The sequence below is a fragment of the Ochotona princeps genome, chromosome X (genome assembly GCF_030435755.1).
Source record: "Ochotona princeps isolate mOchPri1 chromosome X, mOchPri1.hap1, whole genome shotgun sequence".
In the NCBI taxonomy this organism is placed as follows: Eukaryota; Metazoa; Chordata; class Mammalia; order Lagomorpha; family Ochotonidae; genus Ochotona; species Ochotona princeps.
Window position 1 is genome coordinate 46,417,808 of NC_080865.1, and position 27,084 is coordinate 46,444,891.

General features: G+C 36.7%; 1 protein-coding gene across 5 annotated transcripts; it reads right to left on the bottom strand.

The window, feature by feature from the left end:
• Positions 1-1,127: 1,127 nt before the first annotated feature.
• On the bottom strand, positions 1,128-26,993 carry CYSLTR1 (cysteinyl leukotriene receptor 1). Of its 5 annotated transcripts, XM_058658485.1 has the most exons (5): positions 26,693-26,993; positions 26,219-26,341; positions 5,686-5,787; positions 3,974-4,094; positions 1,128-2,296 (listed from the first exon to the last, which is right to left on the bottom strand). In XM_058658485.1, the coding sequence occupies exon 5, from the start codon at positions 2,267-2,269 to the stop codon at positions 1,247-1,249; it is 1,023 nt and encodes a 340-aa protein (XP_058514468.1). In that variant the 5' UTR covers positions 2,270-2,296; positions 3,974-4,094; positions 5,686-5,787; positions 26,219-26,341; positions 26,693-26,993; the 3' UTR covers positions 1,128-1,246. The 5 variants fall into 5 exon arrangements, with proteins under 5 accessions (XP_058514468.1, XP_058514470.1, XP_004592837.2 ...); XM_058658484.1 differs by lacking the exon at positions 3,974-4,094 and having other exon boundaries at positions 1,129-2,296; XM_058658486.1 differs by lacking the exons at positions 3,974-4,094; positions 26,693-26,993 and adding an exon at positions 26,419-26,652 and having other exon boundaries at positions 1,129-2,296.
• Between the last annotated feature and the right edge of the window lie 91 nt (positions 26,994-27,084).

Below are 27,084 nucleotides of genomic sequence, written 5' to 3' on the forward strand. Positions count from 1 at the left end.
ATTAGAAATGAAATAGAAATAGTATATACACATGGCAGATTCAGATATTAACTTTTTCTTTCATAGTTTTCCCTTTCCTCAACATTATTCTGATGTAATCAGGTTTTTGACATGCAAAGGAACAGACTAATCTTCAGCAAAACCTTCACATGAATATTATATTTAAGCCATAATCAAATTGTTGCTGCTGTTTTAAGGACAAAGCTGCCACTTTAATCTAAAAACTGGAGTAAACACAGCCTTGATGTTCCTGCCAGTATGCCAAGAAAAAAAGTAGAAACAATAATAAAATAATTAACTATCACTCATAAATGCACACATATAGCAAAACTGCTTACATGCAGTTAGTTGTACACATATACATAAACACTTGGATGTCTTAAAAAATTATAACATGGAAGTTCAAAATTTGCCTGCAAAGTCAATTCTAGTTAATGTTTTGATTACAGTACTAGGCATGTAAAACGTAGATTCTTTTTTATTTTTCATCACATAAAATTCTAATAGCTTTTGTTCATATGTGGGAGTGCCAGTTGTCTGGCTTCTTAGAGGAAGGATTATATGTAGCATAGGGAGAGAATTCCCTATAGGAACTTTAGCAACCACAAAAGCTCCACCAGTTTTTTTTTTTTTTAATGAGTCTGAGTAGAGGCAGACTAAAATTGGAGACAAACTGACTTCTGACTAGATTTATTACTTTCAGTTTCCAGATTGCCTGAAGCCTTCGCAGCTATTTGTGTATTTTCTGCTGGAATAAATGATCCTGCCTTGCACAGACAATCAGTACTATGAATGTTGAGACAGAAGTTACATTTTATGTAGCTTCTGGACCATCTTTAGTCCCCATCTAATGGCATGCAGGCAAAGGATATGTTAGCATGATTGAGAACTATTTGCTAATATCATATTTTATGATCCTAGTTCTTACCCTTTTTACAGTTTTATTTGAAAACGAAAACCTTGATCTCAAACTCATGTTTTGCAGCGTGAAGACACAAATATCTCCCATTTTCTGGTGAATGGTAAAAAAAAAAAAACTGCCTGTAATTTAATTTATAGTCATGGTCTGTTTTTTTTTTAAAACATAGTACATTAAAATATCTGATATCGTGGATGCAATAAATGAGAGATTTATAGGCAGACATTAAGCATTTGTAAATTATTAAAATTTTATTATCATTGCAAGTGATTTGAGAAGAAAAAACTTGTTTGAGAAACTCTTTGTTATGTTGCACTGGGGATGAGTTCATTCTTTACATGTTTCTTCTCCTTTTTCTGGCAAGGAGGTCTTCTTCTTGGGCACATAATTCATGCTGGATGAAGAATGCTTTCTAAATGTAGAGAGTCTTCTCCTAAAGTTCCCCCCTGAAAAGAAATATAGAAGGGGGTCAAAGCAACAATTTGATGCTGCCAGAGACAGGGTTATGACCACTGACTTCTGCATTCTAAGAACAGAATCACACGGCTTTGTTGCATTGTGCAAAAAATGAAGGTGGATCGTGCGCTGAATATGATACGGCATGAAGCTGATTAAAAAGGCAGCTGTAACAATTATGATCATTCCTATAGCCTTTTTACGGCTTGACAGATTTTTCTTCATTGACTTTTTTAGCAAGGTCAAGATGATCATTGTGTAACAGACAATTATAATAACAAAAGGAATGATGAAGCCAATAAATAATGACACGTAATGTAAGATCATAACATGATTTTTAGCTTGACTATTCTGTGGCGGCTCAAAGCACTTGGTATTGTTTTTCTCATCCTTGTAAGATTTGTTCATTAGAAATGGAGAGCTGGCCAATATTACAAAAATCCAAATTCCAACACACACACATCTGGCTTTTTTGTGTGTGACCAAATTAATATTCTGGACAGGGAAAACAATTGCAACGCACCGGAAAAAACTCATGGCTGTCATAAAGAAAATGCTGCAATAGAGATTGACATACAGGGCATAGGTGCTGAGGCGGCACAAAAAGTCTCCAAAGAACCAAATTCCCCTGTGAACATAGTAGACTACCCGCAGAGGCAGTGTGCACACACATAGAAGATCTGCTATTGCTAAGTTAATCATATAAACTTGGAAGGCTGATTTCTCATGATATGTTTTTATGAGGACATAGAGCACGAAGCCATTTCCAAAGAAGCCCACAACGGAGATCATAGAGTATAAGGTGGAATACACTTGATTACGGAAGTCTTCAATAGCGCCAAGGCATGTATTATTACTGGTGGAAGACACTGTCAGATTTCCAGCTTGATCCATGTTTTTCTAGGAATTTTCACCTGGAGCCTAGAATATATAATGGAATATAAGAAATGTTGTCAGTTTTTGATGCACCACAAATTATAGGCAGTACTAGCTTCATTTTATGGTGTCACTTTCTATGCTTTTTGACTGCAGCAGGAAGCAAGGATAGTAAGGCCATGAGGAGGGATTCAGGCACATCTTGTCTCTAACGAGACAGGTTTGGGTCCTCTATGCACCCAGAAAATATGTTTGACATAGTGTGGAGTGGTGATCTGTTTAGTGTTCCTTGAGATGCTCCTTTTATTTATGAAGGTGGAATCAAATCAATAATATGTAATAGGACAGATAATATTTGATGAAAATCTGAGTTTTGGCCTTTCATACAATTCCTGCTCCATGATTAGAGATTAGAGAGGGATTGGCATTTGTAAGATGGAAAGACTGCTTCATGAAGTGTGCAAGAACTGCCAGCAACAGAGGGGCCTGATCTTGCTCCTATACCATGGGTATAGAAACAGCTATGGAAGTGATTGTAGGTGGAATATGACCTCTCAGGTTTACAGCTCCTAAAAGTTCTATTTATTGTTGAGGATGTGTCATCTGTGCATTCAGTTGTCCCAGCTGTTTTCATTTTTTTCTTTCATTAAAAATTTTGATTCTTTAAACCAAGGACTGTTGGTATAGTCTACAAAAAAATGAAAAGGAATAATTCTGAGACCACAGAGAAAAATGAGATCACCATTCTTTTTTTTTTTTTTTTTTTTTTTTTTAATTTTATTTTAAATTCATTAATTACATTGTATTATGTGACACAGTTTCATAGGTACTGGGATTCTCCCCACCCCTCCCCAAACCCTCCCACCATGGTGGATTCCTCCACCTTGTTGCATAACCACAGTTCAAGTTGAGATCACCATTCTTAACCTTTACATGTTTTTCTAGTCACCTGCCTCTCTGATTGTCTCTGAATTCAGATGCAGTTGTGGAGGGAAGGAAAACTGCCTGAAGTTAATCCAGTCTTTTTTGTTAGCCTTTTATTGGTTTTCTCCAAATTGGGCAATATTATTCTGTGAGGCACTAGATGGTGCTGTTGAGATTTTTGATACGGACTTTCCTTTTTCTGGCTTTATTAGGTACAATTGACAAAAGTGTGCACAATGCAATGTACAATGTGATGGCTTGACATACATACGCATTGTGAAATAGTTACCACAATCATTTCACAATGTGATGGTTTACCTAGGTGTACATTGTGAAATGAATATCATAGTCAAATTAATTAACACATCACTGAATTTTTTGTGTCCCTTAGCAAATTTGAAGCATAAAATAAATTGCTATTAACTATAGTCATCATGTTGCACATTGGATCCCACAATTTATTCATCTTGTAAGCGAAGGTTTATGTCATTTGAACATCTCCCAGGCTCCCGAACCATTTTTCTACCTTTTGTTTCATATTGTCTTGCAAACAACCGCACATTAAAGGCATTAGATAATTACTAACAGCCCTTTGCACCACCATCAGTCCTCAAGTCGTTTTGCTACAAACTCTTTCCAGAACGGCTTTCCACACATTCACTGTATCTTCCAATTAGCTCATGATATTGTTTTAAAATCTTCATCATATGACTGCATTATTACTAAATCTGAAGCTAAGTTAATTAGAATTTGGCATATACCTCAGAGTCAAAGACATTTTAGTCATTTCTTACCTACCTGGGTTTCCAGTTTGACCTTGTTTTTGGTTTATGGCAACATGTTTAAGGAGCAGAATTTTCTTCGTTTTATCTCAGAATTTCTTATTTTCAACAAGAGTCAGATAGAATATCTAAGCAGCCTGATTATCAAAAATAGAAATTCTCTTGTTCGTCTCTTTTGAAAAAATATTTTATTTCCAGTCTGTGATTATAAAATAATATATAATTATGAAACGGTTTAGAAATGCATAAAATACTTTAAAACCATCCATAAACTCAGAACGAAGAGTTAAGTACTGGTAATCATCTGGTGCGTGTTTTGTTATCTGCATAGTTTGTGTGTGTGTGTGTAAATATCTTTGTGTGTTTCATCTGACTTGTATTATGCTGTATTTACCATTTTATAATCTGGCTAATTCTTCCATGATTCCCAAATGCCTTGAGAAGGAAATACAGACTTATTGGTCTGTTCTTCAAATCTTACAGTTCCTTACAGTGATAGCAACTTACCTTTTCCAGTTTATCTTTCACTTTTCTTTGCAAACACTAGGAAGCAACTGTCCTACTACACCAGACACATGCACCATGAATTTTATTACCTTCTTGTCTTTTTCTCATAATATTTCTTATAGAAGTATGCTTTCCTTATCAATGCATCTGCAGTAACTACCCACCTTTCAGCCCAAATTACACTTTCTTGACCAAAACTTCTCCTAGCCTGTGTTCGAAGCAATTTCTTTTTTGATCTTCTAAGGGACTTTAATTCTGTTTTGCAAACCAAGGATTTGTACAAATGTATTATGCTCTCTCCCAGGCGATCTGGTTGATATATAAGTAAGTATCCCATGCAGAGCAGTTTAAGTGCTCAACGACTGTTCAGTGCGTAAGGAAATGAATGATAAAGAAAGTTATTTTTGAAGGTATCATTTATCATTTAAATCCTTTTGGAGTCATCTTTTTGTTCTCATATAATTTAAAATAATTCTGGTCTCAGAGCCTGAAGGTACTGTGTAAGTTGCTTCCTTGAGTATTAAAGAAAGTACTAAATCTGTAAGGTTAAAAAGTGCCTGCATCACTGACATAAAGTAATCATTTATTTATGTTACATGTTCTAAATAAACTAGAAGTTAATCAGATTTTGAATTAAAGATGCCGGATGAAACTAAGTAACACTAAAACATACAAAGAAACATATGACCTCTAATCCCATTTCTAAATTTCCCAGCACTTATAGAGGACTGAAATACACTTTCCCATAAATTTTGATATTTAAGTTCAACTGTTTATTTGTAACTAAATCAAATCAGCGACTTTTATTAGACCATAAAAAGAATAGTGTAAAACTTTCAAGCCACTAGTGACTTCTAAAGGTCTCTGGATCATTTAGGACCATCCACTCATTTAATCAATGATGTCTTTATGTGTCTGAAATAGCATTTAATTCATTTATACTGCATTTACTGTGATCTTCCAATAATATGACTGCAACCTTGTGGGAACAGGAAATTCCTTTGGAAAGCTAAGATGAGTGTTAATGCAGAGGTGTGCGGGGGTTACAGCATTCAGACAGCATAGTGAAAGCTATCTTAGCATAAAATAAACGGGCCATTAATTGATTAATAAAAGCAAACAATAAACATAAATTGAGCTATATTTCAGTCCAAATGATGTCCACTTTGTTAAACTTCGCAACTTGAAAAGATAAGGCTCATCTTAAAAATGGAATCATACCTCTTTGTGGCACTGAAGTACTCTCCGCAAATATTCCTTCTTGGGATGGTTAGTGCTTCTTATGTTGTAATGTCAGAGGAAGGCCAAGACGAAATCCAAAGACTAAGGAGGAAGTCAGCAATCTTAGAAGTTCATAGGGTCATGAGAACTTAGCAGTACTGATTACCCAGAGTGTATCCTGGGACTCAAAGCATTATGGAAAGATTCTGCATCGCCCTCTTTCCCTTTCGTATTTACTGTTGTACCTAGAGATGAATTCAGCATTATCAAGTCTCTCTGTTTTACAAAATCACAGTATTTCCTCCATTTTACCTTGTAAACAACTTGTCGTAAAGTTCAAAGGGGGAAAAATTAATCCTAAACCTAACTCTAACCTTTAGTTTGCTAGGAATTAAGGATTAGAACATCAAAATACAGAGTATCTTTGTGTAGATGACTTAGGAACAGTTTTTCTTGTAGGAAGGATGGATTAAAAAGATGCATTAAAATGGCATTTATTATTGCTATCACTGCTTCTGACATATGATGTACTTTCTGAGGTCAAGTATTTTATAACTTTATATAGGTAATTTTTTAAAATGATGTATTTTGTTTTTATTGATAAGTCAGAGAGGAGGAGAGATAGAAAGGAAGAGTTTCCATCTGTTGATTCATTCTCCAAGTGGCTGCAACAGCTGGAGCTGAGCCAATCCGAAGCCAGGAGCCTAGAACCTCTTCTAGGTCTCCCATGCAGGTGCAAGGATCCCAAGGGTTTGGGCTGTCCTTGACTGGTTTCCCAGGCCACAAGCAGGGAACTGGATGGGAAGCAGGGCCGCCAGGATTAGAACCGGTGCCCATATGGGATCCCGGCACTTGCAAGGAGAGGACTTCAGCTGCTAGGCTACTGTGCTGGGCCTATATAGGTAACTTTTAATGAGTATGACTTTTCTTTTCATCAGTTATCCAAAATTTTAACAAAGTGTAAAAATTCTAAAATAAATGAGGGGAGAATGATACTCTTTACATCAACCAGGATACTTCTGCATTTTTGTCATTCTGTGAGTTCCTTGTATTTTCTGTTTCTTAATTCCTTGTCATATGAATAATTGCAAATATTGTCTCCTATTCTGTAAGTAGGTTCTTTATTTTGTCGATTATTTATTGTGCATAAGCTTTTTAGTTTGAAATAATCCTATGTCTATTTTGGTTTGTTTCTTGTGCTGTTGCAAAATCACTTTTAAAAAGTTGATTATCTATACTAATGCTTAGGAATGTTTGCCTTAGATTTTCTTCTAATAGTTTCCTAGGTCTTATTAGGTCCTTAGTCCATTTTTAGTTGTTTTTATTTAAAAGATTTATGTATTTTCATTGGAAAGTCAGATATACAGAAAGGAGGAGAGACAGAGAAGAAGAGCTTCTGTCCTATGATTCACTCCCCAAACGGCAGGATCTGAAGCCAGAAGCCAGGAGCCAGGAGCTTCTCCGGATCTCCCACGCGGGTGCAGGGTCCCAAGGCTTTGGGCCGTCCTCAACTGCTTTCCCAGGCCACAAGCAGGGAGCTGGATGGGAAGCAGAGCTGCTGGGATTAGAACTGGCGGCCATATGGATCCCAGCACGTGCAAGGCTAGGACTTTAGCTGCTAGACTACTGTGCTGAGTACTTGAGTAGATTTTTCCAAAAAATTACATAAAATTTATTTATTTGCTTGAAAGGCAGATTTATAGAAATGGAGAAGGGAGAGAGGGAGGGAGAGAGGAAGAGAGAGAGAGAGAGAGAGAGAGAGAGAGAGAGAGAGAGAGAGATATCTTTTACCTGCTAGTTCACTTTTCAAATGACCGTAATCACCAGGAACCTGGAACTCCATCGGAATCATCCACGTGGGCTGCAAGGACCCAACCCAGGTACATGGGCCATTTTCCATTGCTTTCTTGGGTGTAGTTAGGACTTGTGTTGAAAGTGGAGCAGCTGGGACCTGAAAGAGCACCCATATTGGATGCTGGCATCACAGGTGGTGGCTTAACCCATTGCACTGTGATGCTGGTCCTGGGGTTAATTTATTGAGGAAATTTTCTGTCTTTAATGTATGCATGTGTTATGCTTTTCTTGAGAATCAGTTAGCTCTACATCTGAGAGTTTATGTCCAAGTTCCCTATTCTGTTTCATTTATGTCAGTTTTATGCAGCTACTCTCCTATATTTTGGCATCAGGTATTGGGATGCCTTCTACTTTGTTTCTTTTCCTCAATATTCTTTTGACCATTTGAGGTCCTCTGGTTCTACAGAAATGTTTTTTTTTTTAATTGATTATATTGCATTATGTGACACAGTTTTATAGGCACTGGGATTTACCCCCACCCCTCCCCGAACCCCCCCCCCATGGTGGATTCCTGCACCTTGTTGCATTACCACAGTTCAAATTCAGTTGAGATTCTTTCATTGCAAGCATTTATCAAGCATAAAATCCAGCATCTTATTGTCCAGATAAGTTCAATGGTTTCTTGGGGAGACCATCTCTGGTCTGAAGGTAGAGCCAGCAGAGTATCATCCCGATCAATTAAAAGCCCGGACATAACATCAGTAACAATTTATAACGTTATGGAATCAATTGACATGGTATTGAGTGATGAATATGTTAGAAAATGCAAGTTCTTAACCATGTCCTGTGACTTCTTCATTGACATTTCAATTATTAGTTTATATACAACCGGGTTCTATACACCTAAATACTATTCAGCGGTCTCGTGTCTATTTTAATTTCAGTATTTAACAGTTCATAACATTGAAGCATGGTTTTGCTGAACCTGGCTGTTTTTTGGGTAGTCTAACTCTATAACTCTAACAAGACATATGTCAACAGTTTAGGTGAATAGTTTTAGGAGGGGTGTGTAGAGAAATGTGTTTTTTAAAAACATTTTTATGAAGAATGGGGTCAGCACTGGCATTTTGATAAAATTAATTGAATTTGCAAATGGTTTGGGTAGTGTGGACATTTTAGCAGTATTTATTTTTCCAATAATAAAGATGATCATTTTTTCCTTCTTTGTGTATCTTCAGTTTATTAAGTGTTTCGTACTTTTCATTGTGATATCTTCCAATTTCCTTTGCTGAATTTGCTCTTGTAGTTTTTGGTAACTATTGTGAATGGGACAACTTTATGATTTCTTAACAAACTGTTGTTGGTGTATGAAAATGCTGCTGACTTTTGTGTGTTTAATTTGTATCCTGCAACTTTAACAAATACATTTGTTTAGAAGCTCTAAGATCTTTTTGTATTATTTTTAGATTTTCCTATATAGAACATTGTGCCATCTGCAAACAGAGTTCATTTGACTTCTTTTCTTATTTATATGGCTTTTCTTATTCTTGTGCAATTGCTCAAGGACTTCTATTACTATGTTCTATGAGAATCATGAAAGGGGGATCCTCATCTTGCTCCAGATCTTATAGCAAACACTTTCTGGTTTTCTCTACTAACTATGATGTCAACTGTGGCTTATTATGTTGAAGTATATTTCTTCCATACCTGATTTGATCAGCGATTATTGTGAAAGGGTAGAATTTTACCAACCCCCCTTTTTTTGTATCTGCTGAGATAGTCATATTGTTTTTGCCCTTCATACTGCTGATGTGATATTTGTGTTTTTACTTTGCATAGGTTCAACTATTGTTGAATACCCAGGATAAGTCCACTTGATCATGGTGTATCATCTTCTTGATGCAGTTTTGAATTTTAGTTGCTAATATTTTGCTGGGAATTTTTCTATTTATGTTCATCAAGGGTATTGAGCTCTAATTTTCTTTTTCCGTCCTGTATTTCTCTGGTTTTTGTATGAGATTAATACTGACTTCCATTGAATTTCAAAAAGTTCCCCCACTTCCAAATTTTAGAATGGTTTAAGGATTTAAGTTGCTTCTTTAATTATGCAGGAGAATTTAGCAATGAAGTGATCTGATTATGTGTTATTCTTTGTCGGAAAACTTTTTTATTACTAATTCAATCTCATTATTGGTTGTTAATCTTTTTCAACTTTTCATCTTAATGTTTCAATTTTGATAGGATACATGTGTCTGAGAATTTTTCCATTTATCAGTTTGCTGTTTTTATAATTATTCCTTATATCCCATAATGGTTTCCTTTCCTTTAAAGTAATGCAATATTTTGTTTGTATCTTCCTTGACAATTTTTTGTTGCTTTGTCACAGTATCTCTGGTTGTTCAACTTAAATTTCAACATATATTCCCACCCTGTTCCACTAGAAAGACAAGTTAGTAAACAAGTGTATGTTTCTCCTGATGACTTAAAATGTTTTCATACATTTTAAGCATTGATTGATTTGAATAACCAATTTTCTATATTAATTCAGTGATGACTTCCAAATTACAGGAAACAATTGTATGAGGAAATATAATGAAAATGATAGAAATGTTGTAAAACCAGGAGTCAAAAGATCTGAATCATATCGTAGGTTCTGATGAACATTTAATTAATTTTGAGCAAGTCACTCCCTTCCCTTTGTGTGACATCTTCATTGTTCTTTGGGAAGTGTTTCTCTTCCTTAACGTGGACTATTTTAGGTTCTTTGGGACCTTGCTAATCCAAATAAATCCATTTTTCCCAAGTATAAATGTTTAAAATTAAAAAAAATTCCATTATATCTGAGAAATATACACACATTTGTGCATGCAGCGGGAGAGAGAGAGCGAGAAAGAGAAAGAGAGATTCAGCTACTGATTCACTTCTTACATGCCCACAACAGCTAGGTCTGAGACAGGCCAAATTTGGGACCCTGGAACTGACAGCGTCCAAAATATTTGAAGCATCATTAACTGCTTCTGCAGAATTGACATTAGCAAGATTTTGGATCAGAAGCAGAGGAACCAAACTTGGGCAGTCTTTAGAAGAAGAAATAACAGGACAAAGAGCAATTTATTAAAGTCCAAGAGTTCAGGTTTTGTGAAGATTTGAGGCCAAACATTATTGTAGAGTGAGTCACATGAAAGAAATCAAAGTTATTTTTATACACAACTGTATGCCAAATGAAGGCCTTGTGAACAAGCCAATCAATAAGAAGTGTATGTCAGAATACTAAAAATAGCTCTCAAACTGAACTACTCAGTAAGGGGTAGCAAGCAGTAGCGGCTATAAAAGTCTCTGCTTGGGATTGAATGATTTAGTTTTACAGAATATTAGAGCTGAAAAAGCACTTAAAGAACTTGTTATCCAATTCACTCAACCTTCATGACCCAGAAAGATAAAATGATTGCTGAAAGTAATGTGTGACAGCAGAACCAGGATGTCTGACTCATAGTTCAGCGCTATTTTCACTGCACCACACATTTAGGTTTCAGATTCCACAGGGCTTTTCACTAAACACTGACATATGACAAATCTGTATACTTGTGCAAATAATGGCAGTGTTGTGCAGAGGACTGCACAAATGCCAAAAATTGATTCACTTCATTGGTTTCCTTTTTGATTGCAACCCTGGAATATTTTTTACAGAATATTAGGAATGGCAATTTTCTTTTAAATTTGTATTCTTCTCTTTAGTTCAGTTTATTGTTATCACTTAATATTCTTTTTTTTTTTAAAGATTTATTCACTTTATTACAGCCAGATATACAGAGAGGAGGAGAGACAGAGAGGAAGATCCTCCGTCCGATGATGATTCACTCCCCAAGTGAGCCGCAACGGCCGGTGCTGCGCCTATCTGATGCCGGGAACCAGGAACCTCTTCCAGGTCTCCCACGCGGGTGCAGAGTCCCAAAGCTTTGGGCCGTCCTCGACTGCCCTCCCAGGCCACAAGCAGGGAGCTGGACAGGAAGTGGAGCTGCCGGGACCAGAACCGGCGCCCATATGGGATCCCGGGGCTTTCAAGGCGAGGACTTTAGCCGCTAGGCCACGCCGCCGGGCCCCTCACTTAATATTCTTAAAGTATGGTACTAATCGTATCATTTCCCTCTCAAAGATCTCCAGCGAACTATTAATTAAATTACAACAGCTATTCAAGACCTCAAGAGCATTCCACCCTAATCTTACCGTTTTATGTTCACATTGTTTAATATAAAATGATTAGCTCCATCCTTCATTTGGCTTCTTTCCCTTTGCCCAGGTCAATTTTCCATGTATAAAATGCCCTTTATTGTCATCACTATCAGATGTTATTTTAACCACCCACAAGACAATGTCATATCACTTTCTACATGAAAGCATTATTGTTCTGTGCACTATTGTGATACACTAGTTACATTAAGGAAACCTCTTTTTAAAAATATTTATTTGTTTAATTTATTTAAAAAGCACAGTTGCAAAGAAGGAGAGGGACAGACAGAGGGAGGGTTTTCCATTTGCTGGTGCACTCCCCAAATGGCCTCAATGGCTAGGACTGGGCAAGACGAAAGTCAGGAGCTAGGAGCTTGTTCTAGATCTCTTACGTGGATGCAGCAGCCCAAAGACATTGGTCATTTTCTGCTGCTTTTCCAGGCTCATTTTCAGAACTGGATCAGAAGTGGAGTAGGTGGGACTCAAAAAGTGCCTATGTAAGATGTTGGCATCATGGATGGTGCCTTTACAAAAACCATTATGTGAAAATGCTGGCCCCAAGCGAGTCTCTTAATATGTATCAATTCTATTCTATATCTTTGGGAAACAAGAACAAACCCTCCCTCTGTCTATCTATCTGTCTATCTATCTATCTATCTATCATCATCATCATCTACCTATAAAAACTATTAGAAGAAAACGCAGACATACTTTTATGTTAACACATTTAATGCATTGAATTATTACAGATGCTTCAATGGAAATACATAAATGATTCAGAGAGTGGAAATACTAAAATTGTACTATTAGAAAAGGCTTCATGAAAGGTAGAAGGCTAGGGCAGATGGAAAGGAAAATTGTAGGCTAGAGAGAAAAACAGACTGAACAAAGAAAAAAAGAGAAAGAGGGAGAGAGAGAGAGAAAGAGAGAGAGAGAGAGAGAGAGAGAGAGAGAGAAAACCGAGGCTGGAAATCTTTGCCTTGCAGAGTTGCTCATAGTTCTTGTAGGACCTAAGGATCAAGAATGTTTTTCAAGAATGACTTCACCCCAAACCCAAAGCTTGGACAACTCTGAATCATCCAACACAAGTAACAAAAATGAAACTTCATGTAAGTCTCCCAGGAAACAAAATCTGATTAAGTGTAAAAAAAAATTAAGACTACAAGGACCTAGTCCTTTGACATCTTTGAAATGAGACAATACATTTGAATTCCACTGATGAAACATTTAAATGATGAGCAGAAGTAGTTAATAATAGACTTGATGCTGCAGAAAAATCAATTAAGAAACAGAAAATGGGCTTCAGAACAATCAGAATATCCAAGAAATTAAAACAGTGGGAAATAATATCAATGAATGTTTCTTGTATTCATAAGAAAGAAAAAGAAAGGATAGAAATGTCAGATATGCTGGCATATTTAGGATTCAACTAAGAGTTTTAGATGGCTGAAATATAAGATAAAAGATATATGTATAGGGTCTGGCGGTGTGGCCTAGCGGCTAAAGTCCTCGCCTTGAACGCGCTAGAATCCCATATGGGCGCCGGTTCTAAACCCAGCAGCCCCGCTTCCCATCCAGCTCACTGCTTGTGACCTGGGAAAGCAGTCAAGGACAACCCAAAGTCTTGGGACACTGCACCTGCATGGGAGACCTGGAAGAGGCTCCTGGTTTTGGATTGGCGCAGTACCGGCTGTTGCAGCCACTTGGGGAGTGAATCATCGGATGGAAGATCTTCCTCTCTGTCTCTCCTCTCTCTATATATCTGAATTTGCAATAAAAATAAATTATTTAAAAAAATATATGTATAAGCATGAGTGTGTGTGTGTGTGTGTGCCTGTTTGTATCTGATTGGACTATGGGTTATTTTTAGGTTGAAAAGAAATATAGGAACTAGATGATAAAGAGTCATGTGTGACATTTCAAATCATAGGAGTTTTTCCTCTAGGAAATTCAGAGTGATTAAAGGATGCAGAATGGAAAAAATATTGACACATAAAGGAAAGAGAAACTGTAGCTACAAAGATATAGGTTGCTCATTTCTGAGATGCTTGATTTTCTTGTTGACATAAGATATAATGATTTCTGTTGAGAAGAAAACTTTAGTATGGTTGAGCTCTTCTGAAGGAGAAATATTTGATTAGTGACCCTGAAGAACTGGAGAGGAATGTGATCAAAAAGGGACTGAAGTCGTAATGGAAATTTTATAGTATGGATTTTAATGACTCAGTCTTCATGATTGTGTGATTTATTCCAGTACTTAGCAAGTAACTTGGATGAAGGAGAGAAGAAATGTGAATGCTCACATTGATCTATGACTGGAGGCCACAGAGCAAGTATTATGGAAGGATAATTGGATAAGGAAGTTAAGAGTGCTATAAAAATCATGTTTAATGTAATGGGAAAAACAGCAGAAAGAACAAGGGAAACTTCACTGAAATATAAAAATTGATGTGATATCAACAAGGAATTGAGCGAACTGAAAATCTAGGCGCTGATGCCAGAGAGTTACACATTGAAATTTAAAATCTCAGTTCTGTGATGATAAATAAGGCCTCAAGTGTGACAATGGAATGAGCAATCAAGGTGGAATATGAATGGGGATTATTCAAGATAAGGTGGTTGAGAGAATTTGAAATAATTTTGCTGTGTTACCAAGGTGATAGCAGGATTTGAGATAGAAAGGAGGACTGTCAGCCAAATGTCAAAACATTTAGTGAATTAGGAAAAAATGCAAGAAAGTTGATGGTTTGATGCTATTGATTCAGATTAAAGGGTGACATGGTTGACTGATTTTTTTTGCATTATTGTGTGAATTGTACTGTGTATAGAGCAGACAGACAGCAGACTCTGAAAGTAGATACATTGTAAAAAAATAATCATGACCAAATTTCACTTAAGGCAGGAATAGGGTAGGAGATTTCAGGTTTAGGATGTAGGAGGAACTGTTAACAATGCAAAGAGAGGTCCAGAAGATACAGTGAGGAAGGGTAGAAAGTAGAAAGGTCCCATATAGGGCAGGTGCTGTGGTGCAATAGGTTAAAGTCCCTGGCTTTTATGGGTATTTGAGGAATGAACTAGAGGATGGAAACTATTCTCTCCCTCTCTCTCTTCTACAAAAATACCAGAAACAGAAAGGGAAGCTATTGAAAAAAGAGTTAGGAGGGAGGAAGCATAAGTGTTCTCAGAATGTTAGAACTTAGGAGAAAAGTTGACCAGTAAGGTTGATAGTTCAACCATACGTCTGCTTTCTACTTTTTTGAATAATTTGTGTGTTTGCCTAACTTATACCACTAGATTATACATGTTTTGAGGAAAAGGCTTAGATTTAATTGATAGGAATAGTTTCTGCAGAACACAGCAAAAAGCACTATACTTGGTGCCCAATATAGTTTATTATGTCTATTTCTTATTTTTTCTTTGATGGACACTTGGAAAAGTAGCAGAATTTTATTATTTATTCACTTACCTGAGAAAAGCCATAGAGAGAGAGGGAGAGATAGAGATCTTTCATCTGCTGGCTCATTACCTAAATGCCTGCAACAGCCAGGTCTAGGGCAGGCTGAAGTAAGGATCCCCAAATTACATCTGGATTAACCACATGGGTGGCAGGACCCACAATATTTGGACCATCCTCTGCTGCATTCCCCAGGTACATTAGCAAGGAACTGAATGGGAATAGGAAAAGCTGGTACTTGAACCAGCACTCAGATAAGGGATGCTAGTGTTAAAGGTGGCAACTTAACTCCCTGTGGCATAACACTGGGCTCAGTAACAAGGTTGTTTTGAAAGCATTCCATCAAAGCAAAAAAAAAAAAAAAAAAAAAAAAGCACACAATTTGTATTAGAGTTAAATTTAAGCTTTCTGCTTGTCCCTTTTGTGTTGTTATACCAAAACATCCAAGTACAGGCACTTTATACAGAATAGAGATTTATTTGGTTAGTGATTCTAATAGTTAGAAAACCCAAGCAGCATGGTGTTGGCAACGTCTCCAATGGATGTGTCACCATGTGGTGAAGAAAAATGGGAAATGGCTTTGTGCAGAAGGGGCCAAGTAGATTGCTTTCCCTTAATGTGTTCTTACTATTAGAGAACTGGTCCTGTGAGAACTACATTAACCCCTGTCCAGGTTAGTGCCCCGTGAACTAACAATCACTTTCCACTAGCTACTGTTAACATTAGTGATCAACCTTCCAGCATATAAATATGAACCTTTGGGGAACAAACTATATCCAGCAAGCTTTTTGTTCCTTATCCAACTAAAATTATATATATATATATATATATATATATATATATATATATATATATATTTTATATGGTATATATAAAATTATACATATATATATATCTGGCAACCAGAGTTTCATTTACTATAGATCAGCTGAAAGTGAGCAGTCGGTTTAATCAGATTGTGAGTTTTTTAAAAGCAGAGATTATATGCTTCATATAGTTTCTTTTCATTTATTGCTAATCCTTATTTTCCCACACTTTCCTTCTATAGTGGTTAGCATAATACTTTGCATATATAGCCAGAGTACAATGAATGGCTAATGGGCTAGTGAGCTTTTATGTCACTCTCTTTAAAGAGAATTATATTATCGATACATATTAGCAGAACATATTTTCTGTTATCTGAAGAACAGGTGCCAGTTTGAACCAGAAGCAGTCTTTGAGATCCTGTTCCAGCAGATCTTCACATGTGAAAAAACCTGAAACCTGGGGATGGGAGTGGAATGAAAATCACTTGCTGAAGAGTGCATAGCTAGTGACAAGAGTGGGATGAGAACTCAGGTGTTATGACCATCAGAGCAGTTTGGCCCCTGCACTGCTGGCCTCATCCTCACTCTACCTTTTGGCTTGCTTTCATCAATATCATGCTTTGCAGCTGGTCATTCAAGAACATCACTAAGCCAAGATCTGCCAATGTTTAGTCATCAGTGTTCAGATTTTTCCTTTTTCTTGGAGAATTTAATAGCGTTTATGGTTTGAGAAGAGTGTTAGCTCATATGTGTCTCATCCGCACACTACTTGCTTTAACATTAGTTTCATTTTTAGCTCCCTATTAGATTCCTCTACTTGGATCACTAGTCCCTTTTTTTTTCCTTGCTTTTAAATGTTTACTTATTTATTTTCATCTACTTGAAAGGGAGAGAAAGAGAGTGAGTAAGAGAGATCCATTGGTTCATTTCCCAAATGTCTGCTTCTGGGCCTGGATTGACCCAGGCTGAGGCCTCGAGTCCAGTGCTTACTGTACTGATTCCACCATGTGTGAGGCGGTGGGACAATCACTTGAGCCATCATCTCTATCTCGCAAGAGCATTTTTTTTTTTTAAATAAAAAACTGTATTGGAAGTGGAGTAGCTAGGATTTGATATGATGTCCCAAGAGGTGGCTTAATTTGCTGTGCCACAACATCTACCCTTCTTTTTCTTTTCTTTTCTTAATTTCAATTTTTTTTTTAATTTCAATGTTTTTAAAATAAGAAACAGGTGTTTGGCACAGGGGTTAAGCCACTGCTTAGGATGCCTGCATCCCATGTTGGAGTGCTTGGCTTCATGTCCTGGCTCAACTTTTTTTTTTTTTTTTTTTTTAGATTTTAAGGTTTATGTATTTATTTAAAAGGTAGAATTGGAGAGAGAGAGAGAGAGAGAGAGAGAATCTTTCATCTGCTGGTTAACTTCCTAAATGATTGCAAATCCTGGGGCTAGACTACACTGAAGCCAGGTGCCATAAGATTCATTTGGATCTCCCACATGGTGTGCAGGAGTCCGAACACTTTGGCCATCTTCTGCTTTTCCCAGGCACATTAGCATAGAACTCAGTTGGAAGTGGAGCAGCCAGAATTTGATCCAGTGCCCATATGGGATGCTGATGTTACAGGCAGTGACGTAACGTGTTGTGCCACGATGCCAGCCCCCAGCTCCACTTTGGATTCCAGTTCCTGTTTACTTTTGAGGTGCAGTAGGTGATGGCTCAAGTGCTTGGGTCCCTGCCACCCAATACCCCTGGCTTCAGCCTGGCCCAGTCCTGGATGTTGTGGGTATTTGGAGAGTTAGACAGCCAATGGGAGGTCTCTTTTTGTCTCTCTGATTTTTAAATATAATGAAAATAAGTAAATATTTTAAAACGCAACTGATTTTTAAAAATTGACATTAATGATTTCCAGTCGCTTAGGCATAGAATCTGGCAGTGGTCTTTAACTCCGCCCATCCCTTATCTTAAACTCCACCCATCCCTTGTGCCTTATCTTATCCTTCATCTTGTGTTCTGTTGATTTTTGTTTTGCATTACCTTCTGATCCTCCTTCTTTAACCAAATTAGTTCAGGATCCTTATCTCATCATTTTTAGTTGCGTAAAGATATCCAAACTATGTATCTTATTTTTAAATGGCCAAAGAGATGAATATGGAAATTTTATTTTATGACAGATCTTCAGATGATCCATTGAAAATATGTGAAAAAATGAAAAAAGAAAAAAAACAAGGTTTCCAAAAAAAATTTTTTTGAGTCCCAACTAATTTATGTTTTCATTTTATTTTCTATGATGTCAACTTGTAATTTAAGGTTTAAGTTGAAGTTGTCATTTTCTGTGAGTGCACCCATGTGCATGGTTCTACTAACTTATTTATTATAGTGATGAAATTATTCTTTTTTGCTTACATGTCTGCCACATCAATTTAGAAAGTGAGTCTGTTAATGACAGCAGTTGTGTTTTTTTTATTTTCTCTCTCTTTCTTTCCTAGTTAGGTAACTTTGAAGAGTAGTTGTATTTTTTCATGTGCTTTTAAGAATCTAAAATTTATATAAGGAAAATTAATTTTATGTATTTAATATATACAGTTTTAAGAGCATAATGATACTTCCCACCTTACAATCCTTTCCTCACACCCAACCTCCTTCCTTCTTCCTTTCTTATTTTTTGTTTTAATTTTTACAAGGATATATATTTAATTAGCTTTATAATCACAAGCTTAATCCTCCACTAATTAAATAATTCAACAAATACTCAGAGAATAATTATTGTTCCTCAAAAATATTGGCAAGGGCTATAAATAATAATCAAATCTCAAAATGTCGATCTCGCACTTACACATTATATTTTTGAATTTATATATTAATTACCACAAATCAGGGGAAATAAGTTCATTTTTTGGAGACTGGCCTATTTCGCTAAAAATCAAAGATTTCAGGGGACCATGAATCATGGATGACCATTTTAAAAATCACAAGAGTAGAAGGAAAAGGGGACATGGTGAGGGCAGACTGAATCCATACAAAGGCAAAGATATTAAAAGAATGGAGTCATATGTAGTCTGTTAGTGTTAGAGCGGAATTCCAATATGTTCTAAGAGACTGATGAAAATCCAAGGATCCAAGGATGTGTATTTCTTATGGAATCTGGGTGACACTGGTAATGGGTGTTTTCAAACTGAACCCAATAAGAAAGTCTCAGGATTAAATCAGTGCCGGGGGCAGCTGTATAATTACATGAAGTTGAATGCCACCCCAAGACTTCCTTTACCTTTCTAATAAGTGCTAGTGTGCATCCAGTGGTATGTGTATGCTGGGGGATTACCAGTGGGGGAGGTGGTGAAGAGAATAGGGTTGAGGCAGAAGAGGAATTTGGGGAGGTAAGACTCTGCCTTTTAAAACAGATAGTTCCTCTATTTTTGCAGAACAGTGACAAGATGCAGGAAACTTAGATTTCATGAGGGACTCCATTTTTTTTCAGGTCAACTCCAAGGCTCTCTTTCCTTCTCTCCATGCGGCCTATTATTGTAAAATGAAAAAAGATAATTGGTTTTTCATCCTATAAATCTGAGCTCAGGGAGGCTAGGGATAATCTAGTATTGATCTTTTGTTACAACAGGCACTCAATAATGTCTATTCAATGGATATACTAATGAATAAGAAAATCAACAAATGAGTGTGTTGTAAGCAAGTAAGCACTACAAAAATACACATTTTTGTCATTCTCGTTCTTACACACACAAGGCCCAGTTTAACTTCCTTTTGATATCTACTTTGACCATCTCTCTCTTGGAACTTTTGTTTAGCATCTTTGTTAACAAATGACAGTCAGTACTTTACATTTTATTTTTTAATATGTAGAAATCTTAAAAAAATATGTAGAAATCTTGTTTTCAAAAGTAAATTGTGAATCCCACTAGTACATGAAAGGAACTATTTTTTTTTTTCCTGGTCTCTGTTACCTCAAAATCTATCTTATTACAGTGCTTTAAACACAGAAATGTATGTCATAAATGTTTATTGAGTGACTGGGTACTTTTGACTAGAGAAAATCTACTTATCCTTTATGGGGATTTAATCTATAAACAACTAGGCTTGTAGTAATGATCCAAGTGGCTTTCCTGTGTGATAAAAGATCCCGGGGTAGGGGATCAAAAAATGCTGCCATCACTGTACCCCTGCAATTCTAATAAGTAACTTTCTTAATTGGTGTTTTAACCAATATGCTTAGTAACATTCTTACTGGTATTAAAAGCTACAGGGAAGCTGAAAGTGCATTACAGATAGCTCTCAGATATTTCTTTAGTAGTAACTTGTTCTCCTTAAGGTAAGAACAAGTAATCATGTTGCTCTGTTACCAGACAGCTGGAATCCAAACAGAGAACACTGTGAAGTTCAAAATACCTTAGACCACGGCTTTCAGAGAGAGTGACAAAGAGCATCCACTTGCATAATACTATGCTACAAATATTTTATCCTATGCAATCAGATTAAAATATCTCATAAGGACAAATTTAAGGGGAAATGCAAGTTACAGAAAAGCGATAGATATCTTGAAGACTGCATGAGTATGGGTGTGGATGCTAGAGGGATCATATTTCCACCTTTAGTTTGCGTTATACAAATACATTACAGAAAGCCCAAGCATTTAGAGCTTCTTATTAATTTCTAACTATAAAGCCTATCATCCTCTAGGAATAACTGTGAGTCTCTACTTAATTATCAGCAATGTTGAATCCCCTGAAGTTCTGAGGCCATTGATCACAGCCTAAAAAGGCCTATCTTTAACTCCTGGAAACTTATTTATGTGTTTAAAAGCACTTTTTAATAATATTAATTATACATATTTATGGGCTACAGTGTGACATTTCAATACATGTATATGATATGTTCTGATCTTGGAAGCAAGATCTCTAGGGGATATTCTCTAGGATATTGCTTTTTACTGAATACTCCTTTGCTTAAGTTGGAATTTAAATTTGGATAAAGCACAAAGGGCAATCGATTTGGAATGAAGAACAGTTTTTGTGTTTTCTGAGGCCTGCAACTTTCCTAGGAACTTTGGAATAAGTATGTAAGATGTATCAGAGATGTTTGAGCAGTGTTATTATTACAATTCCACTTGGAATACCAGAAGGACAAAGACAATTATGCAAAAACAAAGGCTCTTAATCTGATAGATATATAACTTGGACATCTCAAAATGTGATTCCAAACTGGGTATTTCTTTCTTTTTTAGGGAAAAGAGATTAATGAATAAAGAAGAAAGCCTGAAAGAGGGGACACCACATCCAAATTTTGCTCCCTTTTCCATTGCTTTCATTTAAATAGCAGCTCAAATGTCTGGGTTGTATTGATTCCACAAGCACTCTAAGTAATATAACAGCTTTTTATGCATTAAAAGGATAACCACCTATGGCCTTAAATGCCAAGGCCCTATACTTACCTTCCTGTGTTGTTTCTTTCTCCTTGTTTGCACAAAGGCCTTTCTCTGATTACCTTATCCCAAAACTTTAAAAAACGTTTTTTTCCACATATGTATCTACACAATCCAGAAGGAAGATTGGTGGGACACAAAGAAGGGAGGGGTAGGCATAGGATGAACGGGATGGGATAGAATTTTGAGTTTTGTTTTTTCCTGAGATGTGAGTTTTGTTTTTTCTTCTATTAACCTATGAGGAATTGTCAATTAAAGGCCTAAGTGACAATCAATTGAATGTGGTTTAGTACTGTGGTTTGTTTGTAACATCAATGAATGGATTTAAGACGAATGTGTTTATTTACTCATTTATATAGATTTATGGGCCTACTGGGCTTCTTAGCAGTTCTATTTTTGCAGTGCAAATCAAAAAGTGACACTCTGACACACAAACTCATCTCTTTTATAGAATTGATCAGCATGAATATTTTCTCAGGATTTTTTTTAATGCTTGATTGAATTGGGATATCTTTTTCACTGGCTCTCAAATTATATTGTGTAGATATCCATATGACCAATCCCAAATAGCACCAGAGTTCAGGATAAAAGTGATTCAGGTGTTACATGAACTATACATATCTATGCATAATCAAATCTGTGGCTAAGTGGCTTTATGATGGAGTAGTGTAATTATATTGCACTCACAACTCAGTGTAAAAATATATTTTGACTTTTAGCAGTTAATCCTAAAAGTTGATGTTCTTATTTCCATTCAAAAGGTTTAAGGCAAATGTATATAGTGAAAAAACTGCAGAGATTTCAAATAATTTTTGTATATATGAGAGACAGGCAGACAGACACAGAAATAGAGAGAGAAAGGAGAGAAAGAGAGAGACTATCCACTATTCTACTCCCAAACTCCCACAATGGCCAAGATTAGGCTGGGGCAAAACTGCAATGTGGGAGTTCAGTCTTGATCTCTTACATGGATGGCAGTGACCCATCCACTTGAACTTGTGACTCCCAGGATCCACATTAACAAGAAACTAGAGCCAGGAGCCAGAACTGGGACTTAAACCCAGGTACTTCAATATGGGACAAATGCATTTTAACAGTCAGTGTCTTAGATCTTAGATGCTAGAGCAAGTGCTTGCACCAGTTTATCTTTTATCTATGCTCTTTTAAAAATGCCCTTATAATAAGCAATGAATATAGGTTAATAGCACGTTCACAAAAAAAAAAAAAAATAAAACTTCTATGTACTACTCTTTTTTCTCAAACTTTTAAAAATTTATCTGTTTTTATTGGAAAGGCAGGCATACAGAGAGGAGGAGAGACAGAGAGGGACATCTTTCGTCTGATGATTCACTCCCCAAGTGGCCATAATGGCTGGAGCAGATTCGATTCAAAGCCAGGAGCCAGGAGCTTCCCCTGGGTATCTCATGTGGGTGCAGGGTCCCAAGGCCCTGGGCCATTCTAGATTGCCCTCCTTCTCCTTCCCCCCACCCACCCCCAGCCACAAGCAGGGAGCTAGGTTTGAAGCAGGACTGCCGGGGTTAGAATACGTACCCATAAAGGATTCTGGTGCGTGCAAGGCGAGGACTCCAGCTCCTAGGCTACTGTGCCAGCTCCCTAAGTACTACTCTTAAGTATTTTGCTTCTTTCAGAATTCCCATTGAGGTATGCACAAGTATTGCAGGACTAGTGGGCTAGGAGTATAGTGATAGTGTAGGGAGCAGAAAGTAGCTTGTCATACCACTTTCACTCACAATGTTTTGTTATGTTTTATGCTCCTGGAATGAGTAGGCTATAAGCAAAACCTCTTTGGTGGTTTGTATTTTTAAGCTGTTTTTGTATTATATTTGGAAAATATTCCTATAATCTCATACTGTATTTGATACATGAGGAAACTGAGAAATACTGATGATCTTGTTAGCATGCAGATCAATGATTGTGAAAGCAAGTATGAGCTCCCAGTTATCCAGGCCTCGATCTCTTCTTGTTGAAATCTGTAATGAGGCCAGCACAGTGCTGCCATCTCATATGGGTGTCCATTTGAATCCCAGCTGCTCCACCTCAGAGCCAGCTCCCTGCTTATGGCCTGGAAAAGCATCAGATAATGGCTCGTGCTCTTCAATGCTTGTACTCATGTGCAAGACCTGAATGAAGTTTCAGGTTCCTGGCTTCAGTCTGGCTCTTTTGACTTTGTGGGGAGTGAACTAGCAGATGGAATATCTCTCTCTATCTCTCCTTCTCTCTTTGTAACTGTGCTTTTCCAATAAAAATAAATCTTAAAAAATAAATCTACAAAACAAGATGGTATATAGCATTGTTAGGTTGTAAACAATTTATGACAGAGTTTAAGCTGGAGAACAATTTGAAGAAAAAGTTCCCGGTGCTGGCTTCTGCTAAAACAGCTTACAATTGATTGAATGCTTGTGATGTAATCGAGGCACTGTGCTATTGTTGGGTGGGATAAGTTGAAAGAATAAATAACCCAGCACCTTCATTCCAGACTCTTGATAGTTTTTGAGGAGGAAAAGAATTATATTTATGTGGCTATCATTTCTGTGCATCCTCTTGCTCTTTCCTGAAAGTATAAGCTCTGCCCGAGCTTCAGTCCTTGGTCATCTTTTTTATTTGTTCCCCTTAAACCAAACTGTCTTTTTGGTCTTGGTTATCCTACTATTCAATATACAAGTTTGCTCTCTCCATCTTATTGGTAACTTATATTTAAGGACATTCTTTCGTAACTACCCATCAGGTATTTGCCCTTGGAATTTTTCCTACTACCTCGAATATAATCGGTCAATACTAGAACTCATTATGTTCCACAATCTCCACTGCCATCCTCAAGTTACGTATTCCTTTGAACAGTACCAACATCACTGTCAAGATTCCTCAGTCACAACATTTCAGAGACATCACCGATTTATTCCTCTCCTATGCTGCCTGCATCTAAACACTTATCAACTTCCATCTATTTTTAAATGTCTGTTGAATTTCTCCTCATTTCACTTCTACCTTCTCTAATCTACCAGGAGTCCCATTAACTTGCATGCTTTAAACGGTATTTCTGTTTTCAACTTTTCCTAAATGTGGTCAAGTTGATAATTTTTCAGATCCATCTACTAAAAATGTTTTTCCACTATGTCCTCATTTAAAGACGGTTGCTAGTCACCCATTAGAAAGTGCCTAAAATTAAATGTCTAATAGTCTTGCCTCAAATTTCTATTCAACTTTATTTTTAGTCAGTTCCTACCACAATCCCAGAGCAGGTTCCTTGCTCCTTGGTGTACCCTAAAGGTTGCTATGTTCCCTTCCTGTTACAATATACTGCTGACATTATAGCTGTGACTAGAATCCAGTTTAAACAATGCTTACTGGCCACCAACTATGTGGATGGCAAATGTGCTCAATATAGTTCTGAATTCTAGATCTATCTCATTCTGGTGTCCTCTGTGAACTCTTCTTCATTTACCCTGTCCCACTGCAGTCTTTTTTCCCTGAACCCCTTGTCATTAAGAAAATAACATCAATTTTACATCTTGTAGGTCTCATAGTTTTACATCTTGTAGGTCTTGCATCCCTATCAACAGTGTCAACATTGTAAGGACAGAGGCCATGTCTTACCTTACTTCATGCCACATTCTATTATTGAGCTTGATTAATACTTGCCTAATTCAATTATGATGAATTTGAGATGTTGTAATAGGAACATGGGAAAAAACAAAATGAGTCAAAGCAGAATGTCATATAGAGCTATGTTGATTGGGCAGCTATGATAGTTATACTTAGTGGCATCAGGTCCACAAGGTTGGGTATGTGTCTCAAGAATAAATGTCTTTAATTTAATGTCCTTTATTATCAGCCAATGGTATTGTAAAGGCACATTTACAATTTTCTGTACCATGGAAGTATTTTGTTTTTATCTCAGAGATTCTAAATGCATCAAATGGTTTATTAAGTCTAGGAGAGAGAAAGTAGTGGAAAAGGAGAATTGATGAATCTGGTTTAAGAAGATGCTAACATACTAGGTTCAGCCTAGACATAATCTGCAAACTTTCTTTGGCCTACTGTTCTGTCTGAGTTCCCCGACATTTTATTTACAGGAATTGATTGTAAGGTATAGTCAATATTTAGAGGACTTTGGAAATAGTCTTTTTTTTAAGGAGATAAATGTAAATATGGCAACTTGAGAGCATTTATTTACTATGTAGACACAGACAGCTTTTAATTCTAATACGACCATTAATAGTAAAACGAAAACAGATATTTTAAATGATTATAACTTGTTATAACAGTTATCAAAAACAAACTTGTTTCAAAACAAATTTCAGCAATATATATAAATACAAGTCTATTGAATTTTATAATACAGTGTAAAACAAATCTTTTTGTATTTAAAATAGTACACAGACAAGTTCATGTTTAGTTACATTTTTTTTCTAGGAATCACCTGCTAAAGGCTGGTATTGTGGCCTCTGTCTAGGTTTCAAAATAACGAAAACACTTGAAAGCAGAACCACGAACTGAGGATGGGGACTCCACTAACCCAATTGCTTACCCATAAGTACAACCTTCATGTTAAGCATATAATGCTTCTGGTGAAAGATTCTTATTAAAATGTATGAATTTTGGCTCTGTAAACCTGATCTATGTCAGACATGTATAAGGTACTAAATAGAGCTTGCAATTTCTTTATATTCATTTATGGTTGAGAGAACTTTCTTTTGTATTCAGAACCAGCCAATTTCTAGTTGCAGAGTGTTTTTCAAGAATATTTCTTAACATCTCTGTGTTCATTTCCTTATTTGTAAAAGAGATGGAGTAATACTTACCCTGTTTAAGTTGCAGGATGTTGAGAGGTTCAAGTGGAATATGATTGCTAAACCACCTTGTGAATGCGGCAGATTATTCCTCCCTGTTTGGTTTCCCTTCAAAAGCCACCATGTACTTTGTCTCTATATTGAAAGAAGCTACCATTACATTACAGCAACTTCACTGAGCCCTTAAGACAGGATTTAAAAATATGTCTTACATTTCCAACTTAATTACAAAGGTGCTGGAAACTTGGGGAGTGGCTCCTTGTTATTTTGCCAAATTGAGCACTGAGCAGTATTTGTTGACTGATTAGACTGTAAAACTTCTGGCCAAGAAATAAAGCAGAAAGAATTCATGCTGGCAGCCTAATTTAAAGCAACCAAGGCATACTAGTCATCCCCAAACTCCTGGATATATTCTAAAACATTTAATCAACAGAATTGTACTATATATGCTTCTGGTCCTAGCAGTGAATTACCAAATTTCCTTACCTGCTATATGTAGTTTATGGTCTTTGTGTGCTTGCTCTCAGAAGCAAGGTCCAAGTCTTCAGTAAATCCACTCTACCAGTCCTTCGGAGAGTCAACCTTCTTTAACAAGCTGCAGAGCTAATCTGGATACTCTAAATGGTCTTAGCAGCATAGTGCATGCACAGAAGGTCTGTTATTTAAGCAAACTTCCTTGCCAAAATGGGTTGCTGCTGTTTTCAAGAAGGGAGAGGGAAGGACACATTTGCTAGCCAAAACATACAGAGTCTTCTTCCTCTTTCAGATTAGTCCTCAAACTGCTTAAAGTGTACAGAGTTTGGCTTCTGTGGTGCAAAAGGGTGGGGGAAGAGAGGCAGGAAGAATAGAAACTGGAGATTTTAAGATTGTGTGTATAA